Here is a 17,101-nt window from a genome sequence, read left to right as displayed (position 1 = left end):
ACACAAAAGTTCTTATATGCTGATACATACTATCTTGGCCAAAGTTGGTCTGTTGATACACCCATCAGTAAAGGCTGGACACAAAGCATTACAAAATGGCAGACATCAGCAGCCAAGTATTTATATACTTGACACCTGACACTACAACAACATTAACATCATCAAGCGAGGAGGAGTTCAATTTCTTTCTGAAGTTGATCCTGACATTTTATAGACTCTGAATCTTTATTTAAATTTGGCTTAACACAAACAGGCTCTGCTACATCAAGCTGTTTTCTTCACTCCTACAGTGTAGTGCTATTTGCATTTGTTACTGATAACAAATCTTTCTATTTTTTTTTATGTTAAATCTTTACTGGATTTGCAGTATAGTACAGCATTACAATAGGCAGTGATGTGATGCATGAATGAGCAAATTGAATAAGATAGCAAATTAGGTGGCTGAAAAAAGCAAAGTCACAACAGCTGTGCAAGTAGAAAAAAAATTTTCCTTTTCCCCGGAGTGGATGCTGTTAACATTTTATCGTATATGAAAATTATGTGGGAACCAATAAATAAGTAAATACATGCCTTTATTACAAAATATATTCGGACATGTGACAGCAGGTAAAACACCGGTGTAAATAATAATATTACAAAGGCCATGTAGCTGCTTCAGTTTGATGGTGCTGGTATTGTGTTTGCTGGCTCACTGTCACGAGGACCTTCCTATAATGACAAGTCAACCAAACATTTCTGCTGTCCACCTTCAGTCATTAAGTATCAATCTTTATTCTATCATATTCACATAGTAATTTGAATACAAAGAGAACCAATCACATTGAATAACCAACTTCAGACAAACACCAGCATCAAACTTTAATACATGTAAAAATTTAAAAAAGGAACATTCCACAAAAAATACAGTCTGAGCATCAAAATAAAACATTTTTACATACGCAGCATCATCGGTCAGTTAGCATGGAGTTAATCATAGCCTACAGGAAGCAGTACACACTGATAATAGGGCTTCAGTGGTGCTTCAGTCCAGTCAGTTAAGCCAAGATGGATATGAGATTAAAACAAATTCCAAATAAAAAACAAATGTTTGTTTTATTTTTAACTTGATGAATAATAATCAAAGCTGTAATAACTGAATTCAAATTCCCTCAATCACAACTGAGTCAACATGCGCATGTTGCTTCTTGTCTAAGAGTCCCCTCTGGGTGGCGCTCTTGTGCCGTGCGTAGTGATCTTAGTCAAGTCTTATTAGTTTGATCAAGTATAATGTCAGAAAAGTTTTTCTTTGTCTCTATCACTGATGATTTGAACACATAAGGCCTCAGTGAGAGCTGTTTTTTTAATGGTTTTCTGCATTTCACAACAGTCTTTTTCTCTTCGTTCTCTTGCCGTCTCTCCTGCCAGGACAGAAGACAGTGTTTAGTTTGGAGTTCAGCCTCTGGACCAGCCAGTGACTCCAGTTTCACTTTTTATCTTCTCATTCCATCACTTAGAAAATTTCTCCATCTCTGTAAGAAGACAAATTGAGGTTAAGGAGGGAGGAAAATCAGAAAAATGCGTGACAGATGACTTTGCACGTGTGTGAGTTACCTTTGTCAAGATCAATGACTTTAGGCTGAGTGTTCATGTGGACCTTCTCCTTCAGCAGGTTGTTCTTGTAGTCTAAAAAACACACAGGAATGAGAGAGTCACGCACAGTCAAGACAAAAGTCACTTTCCATCAACACTAGTCTTTCACACACACCAAATCTTCTCTCCTCCTGGCAGCAGACATTCACTTCAGCAACGTCCATCTCAAACTCCTCCGAGCTGCTTTGGCTTCTGCTCGACCTATCACTGACAGAGAGAGACACCTGAGTATGTGTGTGTGTGTGTTTAATGGTAGGACAGTGTGTGTGTGTGTGTGTGTGTGTGTGTGTGTGTGCGCGCGCGTGTGTGCGCGCGTGTGTGTGTGTGTTCTCACTCACCTCATGGACGCCTGTGGATAAAACTCTGAAAACAGAAGAAAAGTAGATGAGATTCAGCCATGTACATTCCAGCAGTGTAGATCACCTACAGTCAGATTAAGTTATTGCAGGTCAGACCTTTGATTTTACGTCTGCGTGTGATGAGGATGATGATGAGGATAATGAACACCAGTAGCAGGAAGGTGGTGAGGACGTAGCCCAGCGGCAGGAGAAAGTGGTGTCTCTGGTCGGGCAGAATAACGTTGATGACTCGCGGTGATTCAGCCTTAGTGGTGTCTGAGTAGCACAGAAATCACAACAGTCAGCACTTAGTGCTCCTCTGTTCTTCATCTTTTCACTCAAAACAGACCAATGTGTCATCATGAGGTTTACAACTCCAATAATCAAGAGCAGATCTTACATTGAACTAGCATAACACACCTCGTGAGTAACACAAAAACAGTCCACTTGGTCCAATAATAGCTGGCACTTGTTGTTGTACTTCTTTCTGTGGCTTTGCAGATTTTCATTACTTCGCAGTGCTAACTTATTTCGTGAAGTAGCAACTAGAAAGTTTCAAATTGTCTTTCAAAGTCATAAAAATAGTTTAAGCCACACTAGCAGTGTGGCTGTATGGATGGCGATGTTGGGTTCAAATATCTCAACAACAATTAGATGGATTACCATTAACTACCATTAAACATGACTCATTACTGCTTCATCCTCCGGCACCAACGCTTGCATTTGCTGATTAGCACTTCACAAAAGGTACAGCTAAGCATGGTTAAAAGTCACTACAAATCAAATGCTAACCTCAGCAAGCTAACATGCTCACGTTGACAATGCTAATATGCTGCTGTTTCACAGGTATAGAACTACTATTTACTATGATCGCCATTTTGGTTTAGCCTGTGAGCAGTCATGAAACTTCACAGGTGTGTGTTTGAGATCAAAATGAAGGCTGATTTTGAAGACCTACCAAAGGCGGCGATGGAACCATCGACCCCAGCCCTTTTGGTTCCTGACCCACATTCGTAATGATGAAGTCAGGGAACATTAGAGGTTTGTAGTTAAGAACAAACTTACGATTTATGAAGGGTGCGGTCCAATCCATGATTACTTATAATGTTTAATAATGTAGTAATAACTGCTAAATAGTCGTGGGCCAGAACATCAACATGCATTGCGGCTGGTATGATCCCATTGTTGTGGACACTGAACAAACTAAGGCGTGGACTTTTAAACTTCATTTCTGCTAACATCACTCTTCTCTTTCTTCACTGCAGTCATGTGTGTATTTTTTTTATTGTGTGAGAGAGAGAGAGAGATGCCTCAGAGGCTCTAACACCTTGCCCATTGCAAACCCTAACCCTTTTTTTCATTTTTTTACATGCGTTGACATTTCCTGGCTGTAAAAGAAAATCCTGAACACATTTCCAGAGCAGTGAAAAATAATTAGGCGGTCAGCATTAGGCGATACTGTATGTGCGGTTCTGCAGAGTGTTGAGAAGCAGAGGGCAAAAAGAGGGAGGGAACGCCTGGCTCCATTTTGCCTCATTAAAAAAAAAAGTGCAAGGCAAGAAGCAGCTGCGGACCTCAGACTCGACATATTTGAGCCAAAATGAGATCCAGACAGAAAGTCATGCTGTGATTTAGTTTTCCTGGCAGTAAAACACAGAGAAGTGAGGAGAGGAAGAGGATTGAAGGAAGGACAGAGTGGGGTGGAACAGAGGAGCAGAGCCAAGGGAGAGGAAGGGGACGGAGAGACGTTTCTCCAGAGGCTCAACTTGCTAAGAGAAGCTAGAAAAGACCTCGCCTAGCGACCCCAAACACACACATCCAGCTGTAGCGTACATGTAAACAACATGGTTATCAACGTTGCAGATCTTCTGATGCTTTTATATAGTTTGGAGCCATTTTCTCCTGACTCGCGCACAGAAGGGAACATATGTGTTTGTGTTTAGACTGGCTGCCCAGTTCTCTCCCTCCCCAAACTAACTCTGATGGTTGGGAGGGATTTGACCTACATCTCATCTACTCCACTTCATCGACAGACTCCTCGCCCCCATCCTCCCTTCTCTCTTTTTATCTGTCTCTCAAAAACTCTCATCCCCCACTGCCTCTACCACTCTGTTTGTCTTTCCCCTCTGTGTTGCCAGCTGCAGCACAGATGAAGGAAACTTCCTGGTCTTGTCTGTTCTCTTTCTTTGAAAGGAAAGGTAAAAAGAAAGCGAGAAAAGTGATAGAAAAGACTAAGTGAAAGGAACGTGATGAAGATAAACAAACCTGAGCATGTGGAGAAAAAACAGAAGGAAGGCAGGACAGAGGGAAGGCGAAGGTGGGGTGAAGAATGTCTCCAGAACGTCAGGAGAGAGCCAAAGTCAACAGGCCAGCAGACAGTCAGAGAGGGCAAAACAAGAGCAGATAAGACCACTAAATACTGCTCGTCTGAGTGCACAGAAGAAGGAACTGCGCAAACTCACTCCTGTGCTGGAGGTAAATCTGCTGCATCTTGTTTCAAGCCAGTAAAATTCCCATGGTGCAATACTACTGTGTTATTACAGCTCAGGGAGCGAAGGATTAATTGTGTGGGCAGAGCTGGACTTCAGTCCAAAGACTGTATCCGAGAGATTCCACTGAAATGAGAGCGGACTTGGCACGCTCTCTCACACACATACGCTCACAAATGGAATCGGCCACAGGAATTTCTCATTTCTAACCCTTTCGCAATGATTTTCCCACATTGATGCATCTGCCATTATCGGCTTTGTTTCAGGTACCTACTGGAAAGACAGACACATGCACCAGAAACTGTCTCATCCTCCAAGAATTTAGCAGCTGGCACGCCAACATGCCAATCCTCCTTTCTGTCTGCTCCCTCTCTTCTCTTCTTCTTCTTTTTCCTCTTTCTTATACACAGTCAGAGTCAGGATTCTTCTCGGTAGGTCAAAACACTGAGGAATGTGAACGAAGCAATCAAGAGAAGAGAAACAGAGAGGAACACTACAAACACACCGACAGTGTGTAGAGCAGCGCCACAATGGTGAAACAGTCGAGAGCGGTGGCTTGAGGAGAAGGTGAAAGGCGATGAGGGGGAGGCTTGGAGAAGGTTGTGAGAAAGAGTGTGTTGCTTCAGGGGTCTGGCGTCAGACAAGCTGACGGTGCAAGTAAAAATCTCTCATGAAACAAACAGAAATAAAAGTCCCCCATGCCCTCCCCTTTCCTCCATCTCTTCCTCCTCTGCTGCTCTTTGGAGAGTCACAGACCAAACACGAAATGAGGCTGATAGTGAAGGAAATAACAGATGTCTCTGAAGAGGTTTTTCTTCTAATCGTACACATGATAGTTCAAATCCACTGAGTCAGAAAACATCCGCTCTGCACCGCTCCTGCACTCGCAGTGACTTATAACTGGAGCAGGAGGAGAGATGTGTGTTTGTATTTTTGTGTGCGTGATTGCGTGTTACCTTTGTCCTCACTTGGCAGCGCTTTGGCTGGCAGGGTGGTCTGAATCACTGGTGGCTCCACTGTGACCTGAAACTCTCTTCTCTCATGCAGACCACAGTAATGGTGGTGGAGGTGGCACGAGTACAACCCCTGGTCTGTGGGCTGTGTGTTGGATGCAGACAGTCAAACAAATTTGTGCGTTACACGGTAGGCCTTTGTGCCTTTGGATGGTACAATCTGTGCAACAGATGCTAACAACAACAAAAAAGAAGTTGCGGCTCAAAAACACTTAGATTGGAATGATTTGAATGTGCATGCCATCACAAGACAGCAACTACATCCCAGTTTTAATGGTTTCCTGTTAAGGATTTGTAATATAAATCCCTTTAACACCCACTTCTTCTGGTGGTTTGTCTGATAAACTGGCTGTTTTTGATAGTTTGCTGGTTATTCTTAGGATAAATGTGGACATAAAGTTATAAAGAACATGTGACAATGACTGCCAAACAGCTCTGAAGGTAGGGAAACCCTATATTTTTAGGTTTTTAGTTATATGCTCATCTCTGCTGTGGAGGAATGTTTTTTTACAGTAGAGTATTCTGAGAGTCAACAATCACGCTAGCAGCTGTGTGAGCATGCACTGTACTTAAGTATAGAGGACATGCTAAGATGCTAACAGTGAAAATGCAAAAGCGCTGCTGTTTCGCTTTGTGTTCACCGTCATTGTTTAGCCTGTTAGCATGCTTGCCTTTGCTTATTAGCACTACACATAAAGTACAGCTAGCATGGCTTTGATGATTGATTGAAACACAAGCAGTTAAATGTTGCATTGGCCCCCGTGTGCAAGCCTGTAGCCTTTTGTTCACTTGAAAAATCAACATTTTTCATGTGCATTGCACAACATACTCTTGGGAAGAATTATTGTCCCACTAATATGCATACATAGGACAATTTGAAAACATTTTGAATATATAATCTAGCAGAAAACTTGAGAAATTATCTATTGCTGTCTTTGCAGGGAGATAGGTTTGTGTGGTTTTTTTTTTTCATTTTAAAACATACGACAGGAACAAAATGGTTCTGACAGTCAGCTGAGTGTTAGCTGTAGCTGAATGGAAAACTGACCCTGTTTCCACAATTTTGTCATTGCTCTCTGATGGCTCCTGAGAATGTATTAAACCTAAACGATCTGATTTATGAGCCCTATCAAACAACACTCGGACACTTGAGATTCCTAAAATATGACGGAAGGATTGGTAGGAAGGCCTTTTGGACAGATCCTGTTTGTTGTTGACCTGAATATTCATCTTACTGTGGCCCCCGAACTCATTTTCCCAGCAGAATAATAAAGTTTAACTTGACAAGAGGTGCATTACTGATGAAACTTCCATGTGTTCTGGAAACACTGTAAATATGCACACACACAGCCATACACACATTGGTAAACACTATCTAAAGTGCATGTGGACACATATTTAGAATAAGGAAGACCCCCAGTAAGAAGTATAGCTCTTGCCATAGCAGTATAGTTTTAACAATCAGACTCCTGTGGTATTTCCTGTTCCTCTCCTTACACCCACCTGCAGATCAGATATGGCAAGAGAAAAGTCCCCCTCTGAGAAGGCTTGGTTGCTGATGTTCATCTTCCTCTGGAGGAACAGTGGCCCGTAGCTACGCTGCTCCCCGGAGGCGTACAGGTCCACCAGCCGGTCAGCGCGGTCGTGGCGGACCCCTGCAGACTGACGGTCCCAGTGGACCACCTGGAAGCCACCAAGATACAAAGGGGAGTTATATCCTTCAGTCAATATCATGTAATCCATCTAAATTAAAAGTAGATCTAAACTGAGACTACAGACACACACCTGCTGGTCCTCCTCCTCATTGCTCCAGTCTGTCCACACATTACGTCTGTTGATGCACGGCAGCACCACGGTACTGCCGAGCAGCACCACATACACCGCCTTCTGTCCGTCCCAGTAACGCTGTTCTTTGCGGCCTTTATGGTAAATGTGCAGAAAAACACACTCAGCTTCCAGGTTGCTATGTGTTGATTGATTATGTCGACGGCTCTGTGATACATACGTGATTTAGTGACGTTGAGCTGAACTCTGACTGTCTCGTACAGGTGGCAGTAGAGATGGTGGAGGTTACAAGAGTAGAGACCTCTGTCATTCATTGTCACGTCTGTAGTCACATGCAGAGACGCAAAAAAAGCAAACATTATGATAATGTCTGATAAAATCATTGATGCCTGTTCACTTAAAGGACTGTACTGTAGTTTGTGAGTTATAAATCATGTAGGCTTTACTTCACATTACTGTGAAAACATGCAGTCTTAGGTAGTGGAGGGTTTCCATTCATTTCACTTTGGTATGAAAATGAGTTTTGCAGAATCTTTGAACATTTGGGGGGGCTAGGAAATACATGATAGTGAACACTATTTTATATTCTTTTAATCAAAATGACACCATTGGAGCATGAAGTCAGTCGAGAGCTGGGATCCTTCTGATTGGTGCAGTCAGGTGTTTCGTCATGCTCTGACAGCTCTGTCACAATTTGATTTTTACTAGTTCAGCTGTTGTAAAATAACTCATGGCAGTGACGCAACAAGCAAGCACAGATGTTAAGAAAATTATCACTGTTGCTACGTTGGAGTCGACTCTCTGTAGATTTGTGTGCATGTCTGAGTTTTCCACTAGCACTTGAATGCACCAAAATGCAAACAGTTTTCAAAGCAGCAGGGTTTCCTGCATGTTTTCAGTGAAACAAGACCATCTCTGCCATACTCTAAATCAACACATTTTTATTACATAAAAGGGGATTCAAAACTGTGCAGACGAGTTAAAATTATCATGGGATTGAGGCCCTTAAGCCATCAGCTGAACTTTTTTCCAACTGTGTTACCGTGGCAATAATGCAACTCCAACAAACCAATAAAAAAATTATTGATGGGGATTTTATGGTCACTGATAACATCTCCAGCATTTATTTTTTTTTAACATTTTGACTTTGAATCTATACTGGTGTGAAAAAAATCTTATGGCTGGCTTTTGGATGACTTCAGTTACTAGTTACTTTGCATACTGCATGCCGCATTAGAGCCAAAGTAACAGTTTGATTGACTGTAAGAATATAGTACATATATGTACTATATATGTATATATGACTTTTCCTCAAGTGCTATTTGTTTGGGTGATTTTCACTATTACTATTGAAAAGTAATATTTCAGCACAATATCGTTACTTTTACTCAAGTGTGGCTTTGGGTACTTTTTACAGCACTGCTGGCTGCAGGGTTAAAAGGCGGACCCTAAATCTAATTGTATGGTTTGAAAATGGTCATCAGTTTTGAAAATTACAGAAAGGCAGCGCTGCACTGAATCAGACAATGCAAAACACAGTTCACCAACAGTTACAGACATAAAATTCAGAGACAGTGAGAGTGACCTTTGATGACCAGGGAGAAGTTTCCATCCCTGAAGGCTGTTGGGCTGAGGCCGACCCTGCCCAGGTTGTAGGAGTTGTAGATCCTCTGGTCCCCTGCAGAGAACATGTCCAGCACCCTCTCCATGGCGTAGTCTGGGTGGGCTCGGAACATGTCCCAGTGGACCACCCTCTGTCTGTCCCTCACCCTGTCCCGGGTCCACACCATGCGGCCGCTCACACACTGCAGCAGCACCCTCGACCCAGCGGGGGCGCTCACATTATAGCCTGCCACCACCACACTGCTGCTGCTGTCGGACTGAGCTGACACTGGAGGACAGAGAGGATGTGAAGAGTTTCACACTTTCATTCAGCATTTACTAATAGTCTCTGAACAGAAATGCAGAGATATGAATAATCTAACATATCAGGGCAGTGGTTTTTGTCACACTAGAATCAAATGTTCGCATCCAGTCTGTAGTTAGGTTTAGGCAACAAAAACACTGTGGCTACTGTGGTTAAAGGGACACTGTGTAGTATTGGAAGTATTGTAAATTCAAACTCAGAATTTTAATATTCACAAACTCATAAATATTTTTATTTTTTCCATAACTGAATAAACACGCTGTTCTCAGAGGAAAATAAGGACCCCAGAACACTGTTTGAAGCTAGAAAGGTGGCAGGGTCCGCCACATATAAACAAAGTAAAACAGTATGAAACTGTGTTGTCCTTTAAGGTCAGTTTGTTTATTAAGTTTGCTTAGGCATAAAAAAAATGATTAAAATGTCTTCCCATAGTGCACCTTTAAAGGTCAGGGACACATTGTGATTTTTGGTTATATGTTCAGAAAAAGTTCATGACCCAAATTCTCCATTTTAAACTTGTACTGAGTGTCACTAAAAAGATTTGTTTTAGTTTCGTTACAGTTCAGTTTTGTTACTATGTTAGTATTTCACGAGCTGCTGTGATACTGTGTTGAATCACAAAACACACACAAAGAGAAACATACCTGCAGTGAAGAGGCAGGCCACGGGGACTGAAACAGAAACAGTGGGGAAAGTGAACAGGATGATCACTTAAACAGACTCTGTCAGACTGCTACCACATGTTGTATTGAAAAATATAAGTCCCACTGGAAGGAAGGCTCTCTTAAATCAGACTCAACTACAATTGGAGTTTGTTCAGTTAATAAAAAAGTAAACATAGCAGCAAAGGAGATTAACAACGGGCTTAAAAAGTAAATATGACTAGGCCTAATTGAAAACAATAGTGGAAACTCTAACTAATATACATGTTTGGAGAATGAATGTGGTCAGCGTCTTTCACCACAATGTCTATACTGACTCAGCAAAACTCATCTGACAGGAATGTGTCTGTGTGTGAATATGAAGCAGGAGTCTGGTTTTAATATTAGTCTGAAAATAATCAGATACATAATTTCTGTCTCTACATGTCAATACATTAACTGACTTTTAATAAGCTAATTCACTTAAGGTCTTAATTCAAAGAAAAATTAAAATAGCGGGAAAAAATGACAAAAGAAAGACATTTAAATCTTTTTTGTAAATGGTGGTGCAGATTTTGCTTCTTTTTATATTACTTATGTTATATTTCTGGATGCACACACCTGAGACATGCAAAACAAAGCTGCACCAACCAAACTCCAGTCTACTTACTGTGGATGAAGAGGAGAGCCTGCAGGATGAAGTCCTCCATCTCGCTCCTCATGTTGACAATGTTAATGGCACGGAGAACTTGTCAAAGCTGAGAGGACCTGACAGTAAGAAGTTGAGGGTTGTGTATCCATCCACAGCAACAGCAGCAGCAGCAGCAGCAGCAGCAGCAGGAGCAGGACTTTGTTTGGTCAGATTTCAGAGTTTGAAGACACACAGCGCCACGTTAGGACTTCAATAGGCAACAGAACCAAAAACTGAACTGATCCCACCCGGGACATGAAACATGACACCACCGGCCTGCATGTAGCAACACCCACTCTCCTCTGAAAACTAACATTTTAATTTATAACAGCACAGCATGTCAAGAGAGAGATTTGCAAGTACAAGCTGAAAGTTGCCAGTGTTGTGGGTACATTTCTTTGTTTGTGATATAGAGACTCAAATAAATCAAAGTCTTTGTTTGAACTCAACAGAATGGATTTGATGAATTAGAATGGAAATGATAATACTGTAGGCCTATACTGTATACTGTATGTCCTTTTATACTTCACTGCATTAAAAAAAGGCAATTACTCCTCTTTACTCCACTTAAAGGTGCACTCTGTAGTTTTGGTGAAGACATTTTAGCCAGAAGAGAAAGATCTAAACACACAAAATAAACAAACTCTTTTTGTTTCCATGACTGAATAAACTGAACAAACAAACTGACCTTAAAGGACAATACAGTTTCATACTGAAGCTAGAAATGTGGCAGGGTCCGCCACATATAAACAAAGTAAATATGTGGCGGACCCTGCCACAACTTAGCTTCAAACAGTGTTCTGGTGAACTTGATTTTTCTCTGAGAACAGCTTGTTTATTCAGTCATGGAAAAAATGAATATCTCTGAGTTTGTATTATCTCCTCGTTAGTATTTTAAATATTAAAATTCTGAGATTGAATTTCTTCTCCAACACTACATGGTGCCCCATAAATTTGTATGACATATATGACAAAGATGATCATTTTATATGCATTCTTATGAATTACTCTACCCAGTGGTATATTACATAAAATTATTAGCATAAATGTGTTATTATTATTATTATTATTATTATTATTATTATTGCTGTTGTTGTAACTGCCTAAACAAGAAGGGGATATTTTTTTTTACATTGCATTGCAGTCATTCTCAAAGTGCTAAACAAACATTTAAAAGTTAAATCATTAAATATATGTAAAAAAAGAATACTGGGAACTTAACAAAGCTAAAATTGGTTTTACTTCATAATCCTCAACACAATAAGATACTTTAAAATGCACCAAACATTTACTGCAGTATTTATTGCAGTAAATGTTTCCACTGGTCCTGCTCTTCTTACTCAGCTCAAAGACGACCCTCAGTGGCTGATACCCCCACATGACATGCAGTCACTGCGCACCTATCGAAGTTCTTTGGTATCAGTATTTCTGTATTATATACGATCCAATGTGGCACCTCTCTTTGTACTGATCAGTGGATGACTTCAGCGTCTCCAAGATGGGCCGTCGCCTGCCTGCCAGCCATGTCAGACTTCAGTTAGTGCCGAGGGGAGAGAAGACAGAAGATGCACTATTTCAGTATTTCAGTATTTCCAAACCGAGGGACGGGTTGCATCCTGCTACTTCACCTCAAAAGGTAGTTCCCATACCGGGAGTCGAACCCGGGCCGCCTGGGTGAAAACCAGGAATCCTAACCGCTAGACCATATGGGACATGGAAACCGCAGGTAGATGCTTGGAGATTGGAAATTGGCTTCCGACAGTTATCTGCTCTCTGTGAGTAAAACCTGCTATGTGTAATCCAGGCCAGAGACACAAGAAGATATTTATACTGCATGAACTCCAACTGCTGTTTCTGTGCAGGTGTCTCATTCCCCTGCTAAACATTATTCTGTATTTTTCAGTTTTAGTTCCTCCTCTGTGCTCTCTTATCTTAGACCGTATCACAGTAACCTGCCCCATCATGTATATAATAATTGATCACATTTTTAAAAAGCTTAATTTCATATCAGCAATAAGACTTTTTCAGCAGGCAGTGTGACCTCTTCTCTCTGCTAATAAAAATATATTTAAAATGTTGTCACTGTTGTGGTGACACCATGGATGCTCAGCGTCAGCTCTGCCGACGCGGAACTTTCGTTTCCGATTTGTTGACGACCGGCGTGTTTAGGTGTTACACCCCACAAGCTTCCCCTGAAACAAGCGAACTCATTCAAGGGTTTTTGACTGGAGGTAAATGAGTCTAACAAGTGTATTTATTTAGAAATATGTCGTCGAATTGTTCATGTATGTTCTTGTAAATATTATTTTAATGTCCGACTGGTGATGTTTGATTTCTATGAGCATTTTCTTTGCAGTTGTTTCAGTGATTAGCCGCGTCAGTTAGCTAGCATGCTTGCTCGGTATCGCAGCTAACCCTAGCTAGCTAATCACCCGGTGTCACGGCAAACTCGAAGCAAAGAATCATGCTTATGTTTAACAAATGTTTTATCTCATTTTTATTGTCCAGAAGACTTACTTAAACCAATCTTCTTTGTCTGCAGGTCCTGTGTTAAGCGTTCAAATATGTTTTTGACAAGATCGGAATATGACAGGTAGGTGCAACATAAACTGCTTTGTCATTTATTGAGCCCTTCTCAGCGAGGATGAGCAAACTTGAGAAACAGTCATGATAAAAAGTTGTATGTACAGGCATTTTTTTTTATCTGAATGCTCAAGGGAATCTGAAAGGACTTTTGTTTCCAACCCTTGCTGTAACTTTGTAGCTGTTTGTTGCGGGCAGTAAGCTAGCAGCGAGTCACTTCGCATCAAGTTATTTTGCTTTCACTTTCGATATAACTTTTTTTAGAAACCTTTATTCAACCAGGAAAACTTAATTGAGATGTAATAGTGTGGTTCAAGAGTGTTCTACCCAAGGTATCCAGTTTAGCTCTCGAAGTGTGTTGACTCTAAACACCCACAAATAAATACAAACCAAACTTAATAACAAATTAATTGATTTGTTCCCAGCACAAAAAGATTTCTGGCAGCTTTGAATTAATAAACATTGTAAATACTTATACATATTCACATGTGTCTTCCAGAGGTGTGAACACATTCTCACCTGAAGGAAGATTGTTCCAGGTTGAATATGCCATCGAGGCGATAAAGGTGGGTATTACATGCCAAATCACTTGAGCCTACTAATAGTCTTCCTCTGTGTGATATTGTATGCTAAACCTGTAAAAAATGCTCAAAGTTAAATTTGGTCTGACCTTGCTTCTCCAGTTGGGCTCCACGGCCATTGGTATCCAGACATCCGAGGGTGTGTGTCTGGCTGTGGAGAAGAGGATCACCTCCCCGCTGATGGAGCCCAACAGCATTGAAAAGATCGTGGAGATCGACACTCACATCGGTAAGTGGAAAGACAGACTGAAGTTTGATCAAGGGTTGTGATTACACCCTGATCTTGTCTAATAATATTCCCTCAGATAAAATGACATTACATATGTCCCAGTTATATCATGCTTGTCACTTTAGGTGGCAGTGTGTTCATGACCTGCAGTTTTTACTTTTCTTTCTTTCTTCCTCAAAGGTTGCGCCATGAGTGGCTTGATAGCTGATGCCAAGACTCTAATCGACAAAGCAAGAGTGGAAACACAGGTATGCGTGCTGAGCACATGATAGCAGATCGGTGACCTTGAGTTTTACCTACAGTTAACCTCTATGTATATTCCTCCTCAGAACCACTGGTTTACTTACAACGAGACTATGACAGTGGAGAGTGTGACTCAGGCTGTATCCAACCTGGCGCTGCAGTTTGGAGAGGAGGATGCTGATCCGGGTGCCATGGTCAGCTCTTTAGCTCATCTCCATGCCGAAACACTCATGTAGTCAAACCTCAATCACATAAATTGATTGCTAAACCTCTATAACTCTCTCTTCGCTGTCTTCCTCTCTTGTCTATACAGAGTCGACCATTTGGTGTAGCACTTCTGTTTGGAGGAGTTGATGAAAAAGGACCCCAGCTGTATGTAAAGAATATTTGTGCACCTTACATATTCAAGTTCACCTTTAATTCTTACTTCACAGAGATTTACCTGTTATCTGCTTTATGAATGCAGGTACCACATGGACCCATCAGGAACCTTTGTGCAGTGTGATGCTCGGGCCATCGGCTCAGCATCTGAGGGAGCACAGAGCTCTCTGCAGGAGGTCTACCACAAGGTACAGAATGCTGCATATTTAAACAGGAAGATTTACTAAGAAATTTGGTCATAAGTGTCATACTATCATACAAAGTCATACTATCTTGTGTGTGAGTTGGTTATTTGTTTTGTTTTTTTCTAATTGATGGAATGAAAATTATTTGAGAATTTTCTTTGGCCATTTAGACGTGAGCTGTGTAAAGATGATTAAAAAAAAAATATTTGGAGGATTGATCAGATATATCTTTTGTGTTTCTCCCTCTCTCCCTGGGTGACTGACAGTCCATGACATTAAAAGACGCCATCAAGTCGTCTCTCACCATTCTGAAGCAGGTGATGGAGGAGAAGCTCAACGCCACCAACATTGAGGTTCGTTCCTCATTTCTCAACTGGTTTCTGAATTCTTGATTTTACTAAAACAAGGTGCTTGTAGAAAGTTGGATTTGTTTGGGAAAATGTATAGTTTAAACCACAGAAGTACAAATGTCAAGAGCAAACCACATCAGCAGTTTTACTTTGAGTGTCATTTTGAAAAAACACCACAGCAGTTTTAAGTTTTTTATGGGACTGCCAGAGTTTAAATCCTGTGGTTTCATACAGACTTTTCTTACTGTGTCTCCCTTGTAGCTGGCAACAGTAGAGCCCGGGAAGACCTTCCACATGTATTCCAAAGAGGAGCTGGAGGATGTAATCAAGGACATCTAAAGAAGAAAAGACTTGAAAGTCTTGATTTGAGTTCTGGGCAGGAGAGGACGTGGAAGTACACCTGGGCTGGAAGTCACAACACAACTGCATATTTCCATCAGCACATTTTCTCCTGGCTGCATTCAGAATATTTTTGGATTGCATAAGAGGTTTCTCTTTGTAATGTGCTAATTTTTACTCCTAGTCTCTCAGTATCTGTGCAACTCTGTACAGGGGTCTGACCAGCGCTTACAACTGGGTGGCAGGAAAACGGTCGGGGAGGGGGGGTATTTTTTGTTACGAATCAGTACTGAAATTAAACTTGTATTCAGAAAGTCGTCTGAGTCTGTCATTTTTTGTGATATTCTTTTGTTGTCTTATTGTTACACATAAGATGCTGAAACGTGGTGAAGTATTGGACTTTGTAAATGCATATGTGTCACAAAGGGTTGCAACTGTATGAGATTTTCACGCTATTACACAATTATTAGTTTTTACTATCAGTTATGATAACACTTAGTTGAATGAAAATGGTAGTTTTTTTTGGTTTAACAAACTATTATAATCCCAAGAACTATTATGTCCTGACAGACATGAAACTTGATATGAACTAATACGGTAGAATTCGATACCTTAGATGAGCAAATGTACACAAAGAAAATTGTTATCATTCATACCACTTTAAACCTTGAAAATGGTGTATCGCTGCAACCCCAATTCATATTACAGATACTCAAGGTAGAAACAACTGTCTGGTTTAACATCAGTCTGTTTACTAAGTACCCAACAAAAAAATGCCACATTTTCCTTACCACATTTTACACGTATTAGAAATGGAGTAAAACAAATTACCACTCCTGCTGGAATTTTTTTGCTTTTTTTAACCAACTGATCAGATTGGAGGTTAAAATGGAAAAGGTTTATTCTTATTTTTTACCCTTTTTTGAAATTGTTCAAACAACAATATTATTTATGATGTTAGAGGTGATCAGCATGGGTGTAAATCACAGGGGGGACACAACCCCCCTCCCCGTAAACCACTATGAACACGACCATGTATTTTAAAAAAATAAAACACATATAACACACAATAAAAGCACTTAATATAATACAAAATGAAAATAAATATAAAAACATTTAAATCATCACCAGTCCCCATTTTCTCTGCACTGACCTACAGGTCACTCTTTATGATAGCTAGTGGTTAGCTGCTGTTTGCTAGCTAGCCGCAATAACATCAGCTGGTGTTTTGAGAGTGGACACACAGAGTGTAGTATTGTATTAATTTGCAGAGTTCTAGCACTTTTTTCAGGAACAAATCAAAGTGGATACATGTCTGTCTGACAGCCCATTACATTACTGCCTTTTGTCTCCAAAATCAGCAGCTGCTAAAATGTTGACTTAAATGTCTCAGAGCTTTTTAAAACTTCTCCTACTGTGGGGTAAAAATCTTAACCTCCAGACTATTTGTTCTGGTTTCTTCTGTTTCTCGGAACCATTAAGAAATTCACAGAATAAATTCTCCTGTAGAAAATGAGAAAGGTTGCCCCTGTTCTTGCGCGGTCCTTCCACTAGGGGGCGGTGTGACACCAGAGAAACATTTGACATCTCGCTTCAGGATGATTCCTGCCGTCCAATGAGATTGCAGGTTATTCTGGTCCTGACCAATCCCGTGCCGCGGTGGAGGGGCCGTCATTGAAGATGCGTTGGGGTGATGA

General features: G+C 40.8%; 2 protein-coding genes across 3 annotated transcripts; one reads left to right on the top strand and one right to left on the bottom strand.

The window, feature by feature from the left end:
* Positions 1-825: 825 nt before the first annotated feature.
* On the bottom strand, positions 826-10,760 carry LOC311255304 (matrix remodeling-associated protein 8-like). Of its 2 annotated transcripts, none has more exons than XM_084349659.1 (12): positions 10,493-10,760; positions 9,826-9,852; positions 8,840-9,145; positions 7,475-7,576; positions 7,255-7,388; positions 6,973-7,152; positions 5,413-5,554; positions 2,085-2,243; positions 1,968-1,992; positions 1,745-1,830; positions 1,591-1,662; positions 826-1,508 (listed from the first exon to the last, which is right to left on the bottom strand). In XM_084349659.1, the coding sequence occupies exons 1-12, from the start codon at positions 10,542-10,544 to the stop codon at positions 1,486-1,488; spliced, it is 1,308 nt and encodes a 435-aa protein (XP_084205785.1). In that variant the 5' UTR covers positions 10,545-10,760; the 3' UTR covers positions 826-1,485. The 2 variants fall into 2 exon arrangements, with proteins under 2 accessions (XP_084205785.1, XP_084205784.1); XM_084349658.1 differs by having other exon boundaries at positions 1,745-1,836; positions 10,493-10,758.
* A 1,885-nt stretch (positions 10,761-12,645) lies between these two features.
* psma5 (proteasome 20S subunit alpha 5) lies at positions 12,646-15,721 on the top strand. Its single transcript, XM_084349661.1, has 10 exons — positions 12,646-12,744; positions 13,056-13,106; positions 13,596-13,662; positions 13,780-13,906; positions 14,087-14,154; positions 14,236-14,343; positions 14,463-14,521; positions 14,616-14,718; positions 14,982-15,068; positions 15,327-15,721. Exons 2-10 carry the CDS (start codon positions 13,078-13,080, stop codon positions 15,402-15,404), a joined length of 726 nt encoding a protein of 241 aa, XP_084205787.1. The 5' UTR covers positions 12,646-12,744; positions 13,056-13,077; the 3' UTR covers positions 15,405-15,721.
* The last annotated feature ends 1,380 nt before the right edge of the window (positions 15,722-17,101 follow it).

Source organism: Pagrus pagrus (genome assembly GCF_965226575.1).
Source record: "Pagrus pagrus genome assembly, chromosome: 3".
In the NCBI taxonomy this organism is placed as follows: Eukaryota; Metazoa; Chordata; class Actinopteri; order Spariformes; family Sparidae; genus Pagrus; species Pagrus pagrus.
Note: the sequence above shows the minus strand (reverse complement) of the source record. Positions and strands in the feature narration are given on the sequence as shown.

What these genes read in the sequence shown, in the direction of transcription:
- psma5 (XM_084349661.1), top strand. Translation starts at nt 13,078, where the DNA reads ATGTTTTTGACAAGATCGGAATATGACAG. An exon ending in AAGCAAGAGTGGAAACACAG is followed by an intron (nt 14,155 to 14,235) that starts GTATGCGTGCTG and finishes ATTCCTCCTCAG; the next exon opens with AACCACTGGTTTACTTACAA. An exon ending in TGCAGGAGGTCTACCACAAG is followed by an intron (nt 14,719 to 14,981) that starts GTACAGAATGCT and finishes GGTGACTGACAG; the next exon opens with TCCATGACATTAAAAGACGC.
- LOC311255304 (XM_084349658.1), bottom strand. Translation starts at nt 10,544, where the DNA reads ATGAGGAGCGAGATGGAGGACTTCATCCTGCAGGCTCTCCTCTTCATC. An exon ending in CTTCTCCCTGGTCATCAAAG is followed by an intron (nt 7,577 to 8,839) that starts GTCACTCTCACT and finishes ATGTGACTACAG; the next exon opens with ACGTGACAATGAATGACAGA. An exon ending in GCTGCCAAGTGAGGACAAAG is followed by an intron (nt 2,244 to 5,412) that starts GTAACACGCAAT and finishes TGTGCTACTCAG; the next exon opens with ACACCACTAAGGCTGAATCA.